Source organism: Mus pahari, chromosome 1 (genome assembly GCF_900095145.1).
Source record: "Mus pahari chromosome 1, PAHARI_EIJ_v1.1, whole genome shotgun sequence".
NCBI classification, from domain to species: domain Eukaryota; kingdom Metazoa; phylum Chordata; class Mammalia; order Rodentia; family Muridae; genus Mus; species Mus pahari.
This window is the reverse complement of record NC_034590.1, coordinates 149,685,971-149,694,268: the sequence shown is the minus strand read 5'-3', so window position 1 is coordinate 149,694,268 and position 8,298 is coordinate 149,685,971. Positions and strand designations below refer to the sequence as shown.

The following is an 8,298-nucleotide window of genomic DNA, read 5'->3' as shown; positions in this document are numbered from 1 at the left end:
CAACACATCTCCTGCTCCCAAGGCTCTGGGATCANTTTGGAAAGGGAGATGGAAATATTTTTAAGAACTGGAAGAACAGGAAGTTTGCTGTGAGATTCTAACTCCTAGAAATGTCAGAAGAAGCCAGACCAGTGTCTCACTAACATTGCCACCTCCACATGTGCTGAACGAGGAGGACGCCCATACACATGCTACATGCTACACTCCCATACGCATGCTACAGTGGGAGTGGGCAAAAGTCAAGAGGCCTCAACCCTACACAACTGTAGGCAACTAACGAATGCTGAGGGCAAGAGAAATTGCATTCCCTAGGGAAAGGCGCACCGACTGGTGATACAACACCAAATAATCAGTTCTGAAAATATACATACAAGAAGCATTACACAGACTGAGCAGGTGGTATTTTTATATTTAGTAATGTGCACACACAACAACAAAAATTAAAGATAAAGAGTTGAGAGAGATTTGGTAAGGGAGGGAGGGGGGAGAGGAAGAGGAAATTGATTAAAATTATATGCTAGCCTCAAAAAATGTGTGTGAGTTTTTTTTAAAAGCCCACTATCCAGTAACATACCTCCTCCAACAAGGCCACACCTCCTCCAACAAGGCCACACCTCCTCCAACAAGGCCACACCTCCCAATCCTTCCCACACAGTTTCACTAACCGTAGCCCAAGCATTCAAACCTAAGAGCCTATGGGGGTCATTCTCGTCCAAGCCACCAAACCTCCTTTTCCCGCCCCTTCCCCATTTAATCCTCCCACTCCAGCTCCTACTCTGTCCTTTCACAATATATTGCATTTTTCCTTCCTTGAAAGATCCTCTTCTCCCCCACCCCCACCATTTCCTTACTAAATACCTAACTTCTGGGGTACTGTAAGCCCTAGCGTGCATATCAAAGGCTGCCAAGCCTACACCCACATATAAGAGAAAACCTGCAGCATTTGTCTTTTTTAGGTCTCAGTTCACCTCACTCAGGATGATTCTTTTTTTCCTAACTCCATCTGGTCACCTGCAAATTTCATAGTTTTTTTTTTTTTTTTTTTTTTTTTTAAACATCTGAGTAATATCCCGTTTTGTAAATGTACCACATGTTCATTATCCATCAGTCATCCAGACATCCATATGTCATCAGTTGACGGGCATCTAGGTGGTTTCCAGTTCCTGGCTATTATAATAAACTAGCAAAGACACATGGATGGACAAGCATCATTCTTGCGTGGGTGTAGGCAGAGTTAATCATGCTGTGTGTGGTTCCACGGTGCAGAGACTGTTCTCCGAAGAATTATTTAGAAAGATTGCCATTGTATACATTTACACACTCCACTAAAACTCACATAAAATTCCCCCAAAGGGAAAAAAAAAAACATAAGGAGACTCCCATAACACACAGTAAAAATCCAAGATGAAGATAAAAAGGATGCTAGGGAATTCTGGTTCACAATCTTGAAATGCTGGAACACTGTCAAGCAGCAGTGGTCACCGTGTGGCCCACACCAGTTGAGGATAGTTTATAAAAAAAAGTAGAAATCCCTCAAAAAGTGTGTGTGTGTGTGTGTGTGTGTGTGTGTGGTGTGATGGGAACTGGATGGTTACAGAAGTATCTCAGATAACCGGGCAGAAAGCACAACCAGATCTCTTGAGATGTGGGGCAGGAAACAAACATGGACTAGGCAGCTGCTCCCTCCTCCTTTCTCTTCCTTCTCCCTCTCTCTCCCCTCTGAGGTGGACACCATGGACTACCAAGATGCCCATTCAGGAACATAGGACTTATTGTGAAGGAGTTCAGTGAAAAGATGGACTCTGATGGTTGGCGTCTTTGCACATGGCTTTGGCTAAGCACCAGCCTCGCCTGAGCCCATGCTTCCTTTCCAGGAACAGCTTTCTTCCATAGCTGAGGAGAGATTACATATCTATAAAAGTGAGTTCTCGTGCTCCAGCTTGGGACAACTGAAAAGAGACATTTCAGCTCCAGAGCTCGTGACAGAGCTGTCAGAGGCTTTTGTCAGCGTCGGGGTGTCCCTCCGCCTAATCCTGTTCCGTTCCCTCTTTCCCAGATGTTGACTTTGAGAACACAACCCAACAAATGCTCCAGCAACAGTTTTACACAGTCTGGTTATCGGGGCGCCCACCCTGGCACAGTCCCTCCCTGCCTGACTTTCTTCCCTTTGTGCCCTCCCCTCCCTCTACCCCTCCTCCCTCACCCTTTTCTCTGCTCTTTCCCACACACTGTGCCGCATCTCACTTCTGCTTCTTTTCTAACTCTTTCAACCAGGATCCTGGTACATACATGGGCCATGACAACCGTTCAGAGATGGCTTCGGCCCCTTGGTCACTATCATGGTGGCATAGGCTCCTGGCACCCCACCCAGACTCCCATTCCCAGTTCACATACTCACTCCACAGTAACTGGGATTAATGATCAGTGACAGCTTATAAGTACCGGTCTCTGGAGGACTATCCTTAGTGGACTGAAACCTCTTCTAAAGTTGCCCAAAAGTGATGATACTCTTCACTCTTGGGCGAGTGTCACAATGCTCTTGAGTCCCCAAGGGATGAGTCCCCACTGGGATGAGGCTGAGGCCAACATCCATCTTTACCCAACATCCTCTCCTCTCCTATTTTGCTCCTCACTTTCTCAGCAAATCTAGAAACCCCAATTTAAGGTTATCGCCTTGCCAATCTGGTGGCTGTGTTAAAAGCCCTAGCCTCTGTGGTCCTAGTTCCAAATATTCCCGGGAGATAACTGACTTCGAGTGCACCCAGACCCAATCATCTGTGGCCAGAGGGGGCTAGAGCTGAACCTCAGTAGGGTCTTCAATGATTTTCTCTTTCTCCCCACTCTTTTCTCGCCCTGTTGGCCGTCCTGCATATAAGCTGGAGAGTGAAAAACTGAATGATAACACCTGATGACAGAAGCTAGGCAGGCCTGGATGACAGTCTGAATTCAAGCAGCTCATCTCCCAGCTCCATGTTTCAGGATTTAAGGAAAATTACTAACACCGCGTGGTCAGCAGACTGTGGGTGTACAGTCTCTGCGCTCGGGAACAGCGCTCGGTACAAGGTAAGAACACGGAAATGGCGTTGAGTAAAAGTAGCTATCCTTTAAAAAGTATAATATGATCCAAAAGTGGGTAATGTGCTGGGGGTGGAGTGGGGGGGTGGAGCCTACCAGGTAACTATTGTGTGGAGAGTGTTCACATAAGCCATTCTGCTCCTGTGCTTCTTGTACCTCCTGATGACTGCGGATGTGTAACAAATCACCCCAAACAGATCCATTTAAAACAACCACTTTATTATTCTCATAGAGTCCAGGTCACAAATTTGGGCAGGGATATTGTGGATGGCTTGCTGTTCTTTAATGGCTGCCCCTTAGGTGGGAAGGTCTGATGTCTGGTAGGAACTTGACCGCACAGTCTGGAGCTGTAGGCTTCACAGGACTGGTGGTTGATGATGACTGTTGGCTGTAACACCAGCTGGGCCTGTTGACCAGAGCACCAGGAGGTGGTCGCTCCCGAGGGGATTGGTTTTCCACAAAGAAGATGGCCTCTGGTTAGTAAGACTTCTTATGCAGATGTTCTGGGCTCTGCAGGCAAGTGTTCCAATTTGCAAGGCAAGAAAGAGTTCACGGTTTTTATGACTTAGCATGAAAGCCAAACTATCACTTTCACCAAATTCAGCGTATTAACAGCAAGTCACCAACCATTCAGGTGAGTTGGATGCTCCCTCTTAGTGAATTTGGGACAGGGTCTCACAGGCATGGGGTTCAAGGTGTGGTAGGGGCTATATTTGGAGAAATACCATCTGCTGTTCACGAGTAGTCTCATTTACTCCTCTTCTCAGAAGTAGGTTTTGTTATCCATCTTTACAAATGAAGAAGCGGGCTCAGGTTGGTTAAGACCTCGCCTGTTGCAAAGCCTGTGCATGGCAGAGCTAGATTTCAACTCAGGCTGTACCATGCAGGCGTCCTCCAGCAGTATGCGATGATGTTGCTTGTTAGAACAAAGGAAAAGGCGTTCCAAGGCCAGCGAATAATCAGGAGTCAAGCTTTCCTCTTCCTTATCGCTCTGAAGCCAAATCTACTATCTTTTCTATATGAGTAATGAGATTCTGTCTTTGTGTGTGATGACCTAGGGTGTTGCTTCTTTGGAGACTGATTATTATGGAGACCCCTGATGCTTCAGGCTACCAGACTTATCCTGGGCAAAGGGTACTGCTGTCTGCATCCTACCTCCATCCAGTGGGAACATAGCAAGCTCAAATGCTCTCCATAAAGGCAGCACACACAACCAGTTTGTGCCCGCAATGTCTTCCCTACACACTTTCTTTTGCGTCTTCCCTTTAAATCAAACAAAGAGCATAGCTTCCCCAAAGTTGCTCTGATTGTTTCCATGATACTGAAAATCTAGAATTTTCAGGTCATTCTTTGTACTCATTGCTTAATCTATCAATGTTTTTGCATATTTAGCCCACTGCCATTCTTTTTCCAAGACTACAGAGGGTAAGCATTGCACCCTCCTCCTGTATTAATTACCCACAACCACACCATATTCTGAACAAGTAACCAGTAAGTACTCAGTAGGTCAGAGGGACCCGTGGAGTTTATTATAAAAGAAGGAGTCACTTGTTTTTTCCCCAAACTCTTTTGTTTTATGCTAGGGATTGAACTCGAGGTTTTACACATGCCACATGAGTACTTTTCTGTGAAACTATCTCCTTAGCCTTTGAAAAGCAATTTCTGAGAGCCTACTATGTACATAACAGGCATTGTGCTAGCTACTAATGACTCAAGTGATCCAGAAGCAGGAATCTAGAAAATCAAACATGAGCCTCACAGGCACTGTGTGGCAGGTCAGTTACAGCAAATCCAGTGTCTAGAAGCAAAATGTCCTCTGCCAGATAGAGAGGCCTCCAGAGCCAGCATGTTTAGAGGCAAGTGCTCTACATAAGTTACAATCTACCAGCTGTCAGGCGACTCTAGAGTTAGATATTCAGAAGGTCCCAGATCAGGAGCTTTTCAATCCTAAATCTGAAATTTCTTCTATAAAATGGCTGAGTGGTATTTAGCCCAGGCTATCAGATAGAACAGGATGGTCTTCCTTCTCATTACAGGTTAGCCTTACCATAATAGGCAAACTCCCTCTCATCGAAGGGTGTTACCCTTTCACCTTTAAGTGTCCCTAAGCATTGTGACTTCTGAGTATTCAAAATCCATGGATAGAACCCAGATAAAGGTGTTTATAAATTATGGGAAATTATTTTCATTTGTTATCTTTACTCAATATTCATACAATAAATCCTTGATCCAAATATAATCCTAGTGTATAAAACTATTTCTTCAACATACAATCAACAGGAATCAAACAGCTCTTGTAAATAATTACCTTTGGGATATGAAAGAAAATGTAAACATTTTATTTGGCAGTTGTTTCTGAACATGTGAATAAATAAATGGAAAAGTACATATGAATATTTCTTTTCGGAGTAACAGATGCCATTAAACGCTTATTTACACATCTTCACTGCAAAGAACAGTTACATAAGGAAACTTTTGTCTTATAAAAGGTAACTTCCCACACCACTGGACCGGACAGTTAAGGATGGCGATACTGGTAGTATTGGCTTTAGCAGTCTCAATGTTGAAAGGTATTCATCTGCAAGTGTGATAAGAAGAGTCATCATGCATTGAGTTCATCCAGGTCACGCACTGTAGAAAGTTTCCGATGGCAGCCATGGAATTTGGTGTCTCATGCGCTTAAGTCAACTATGACATGTTTGTAAATCTGTGTGTTTCCCTTAAAACTGGAAGCAAAGAGAAAATTACGCTTATTAATGGACACGTGTGTGAATGATCTGGGTGCCTGAACGTTTAATTCCTGAAACTTCACAAATTTGGCTTTCTCTGCATCCCAGTTATACACTTGAGTAAAGGAGTAATCGCTTCCAAGAATTGCATATTGGTAATTATTTATCTGAAGAGGTTGGAACACCATGGATCCTCGAGATGGCATCCTCTGAATGTCCTGGAAGGAGGAGCCGCCCCACTTCATGACTTTGGAGTCGCCAATGAATCTGGTCAAGCAAATGTACACATCTCCTTTCACAGAGAAGTGCTTCACTGCGTACACATCCTCCATATTGGGAATGTCAGTCTGGTTAGTGAATAACTGTGTTGCTTTGCTCCACTGGTAAATAACAGGGCGCTGAGAACTACTGGACAGGATTAAATGAGGTGTTCTGAGGGCCAATGGGGGTCTGGCTATTTCAAGGTATTCCACATCAGTATCCCTGTACCAGGCATGTAAGGATTGGTGGGAGTAGAATCCGTTTCCGTTCCATTTGTAAATGGTAGTAAACCCAGCTTTGGAACTGTCAGCAACGACAAAGTACCAGTTGTCTTCAATCTTGAATGTTTCGATGTCATTGGGTTTTCGAATTTTGAGAACTTCAATATCTTGGATTTTTATGAATTTGTTTGCAAAGCCATCTCGCTTATAGATATGAGAGCCACCAAACAGTTGGGCCACAATGACATAGAGCTGAGTGTCAATAACTATGGGCTTACACACCACAGTGGACGTGCCTGAGGAAAAAGCAAATGAGATGTTAGATGTGTGGCCACACTCTGTGGAACTTGTAAACCCATGGTTTTCAACCTATGGATTACGAAAGGGAGGCCAAACCAAGACCACACAGGGGGTCACCTAAAACCATCAGAAAACACAGATTCATATTATGATTCATAGCAATAGCAAAATTACAGTTATAAAGTAGCAAAGAAAATTTTATGTCTGGGGGGGTCACACAACATGAGGAACTATACTCAAGGACCACAGCATTGGGAAGGTTGAGAACCACTGATGTAAATGCACAGGCTGGAGTTGGAAACTTCCACAAAAACCAGCCTAGAATGAGAGATTCCCTTGGTTTATTAGGCAGGGCCAATCTCCAAGGCTAAAGCAGCAGTGCCTTCAGGTTCTGGGCCTTTACACCCATGGGGCCTTGTTATGAACAATGACATTGTCATGTTATGTCCAAGCTGCTCTTGACAGGATGTACTTAAATGACCAGAACTCTTTCCTTTCACTCTTTGCAGAAAATCTTGTTTTCCTTGACATACCTGATTTAATTTCTCCCACTGTAATTAACTGCCATTTCTGAACATATGCTTTATCAAAATATTACATTATTCCAATAACCTTGGGATCAATGCTATTAATGGTGTCTGTTAGCTAAGAGTATGACATTTATGAATAAAGTGTTAACTCCTAGGAGTTTAACATTTGGAAATCCAAAGATCTACAGAGCGAATCTACCCCAGACTTTTTTGACTTTAGCTTTAGGGCTTTGAGGGAAGGAGTCCCACAGGAAATCTTGCTACAAATTGAAAAAAGAAATTGAGACTTGTGTGTGTCCCCCCCCCCATGTACATGTGTGTACATGTGTGTGTGTGAGCACTGCGTTCGTGCGTGTGTGCACAGATACATTTGTGTATGGATGCACATGGAGCTCAGAGGTAAACCTCAGATGTCATTCCTCGAGTGCTGCCATCTTGATTTTGGAAGTAAGGTCTCTGACTGGGATATCAAACTCCTTGATCAGGATAAGTTGACTGGCTCATAGTCACAGAGATCCTTCTATCTCTGCCTCATCAAATGCTGGGATTACAGGTGGACATTACCACACCCAGTTTTTTTTTTTTAATGGGTTCTGGGGATCAGACTCAGATTATTATACTGAAATAACTAACGTGTCACCATCTAAACCATCTCTCCTGCCCCTACTTGCGACTTCTTTCAGAACTAAAGTTACTGTATAACTTACAGAGGATGACGACGTCTCTGGGGTCAGTTTTCTTTTCTACACAATAAGGGTTAGAGTGTATCAGGGAATCTATCAGATTTCATCTCAGGTGCCCATATTGACTGACTGAGTGATCAGACTGCTTGGTGAGCTTGTATTGAGAAGAATTCCTTGGCTATATATGTATTCTGCAAGAAATATTGTCACAGGCAGGCAGTGACACCGGTCCATGGTGGAGATACTAGTGACCACATCACATTTTATTTGTGATCTTCATGGCTTGAATATGTGTGTGTACCTCCAAACTTGTTTTGAAATGTAATCCTCAGTTGAACAACGATATGAAGACATGAGACCTCTGGGAAGTGATTAAAGGACACTGAGTGATTATGAGGACACTGAGTGATTATGAGGACAATGGAGTCCTCATAAAAGAGCTTGAGAGAGTTGTTTTAATGCTGCCCTGTGCATCCATAGAAAAGAGGCTATCTTTGAA

General features: G+C 43.7%; 1 protein-coding gene across 2 annotated transcripts in view; it reads right to left on the bottom strand.

Annotated features, from left to right (window-relative positions):
* Positions 1-3,273: 3,273 nt before the first annotated feature.
* The window catches only part of Lgi1 (leucine rich glioma inactivated 1), a 43,461-nt gene continuing 38,436 nt past the window's right edge, over positions 3,274-8,298 (bottom strand). For both annotated transcript variants that reach the window (XR_003842389.1, XM_021205724.2), the window contains exon 8: positions 3,274-6,582. Coding sequence is in view for 1 of the 2 variants with exons in the window: in XM_021205724.2 (XP_021061383.1) it covers positions 5,747-6,582 (836 nt within the window). In the remaining variant the exon portion in view is untranslated. The remainder of the gene's footprint in view (positions 6,583-8,298) is intronic.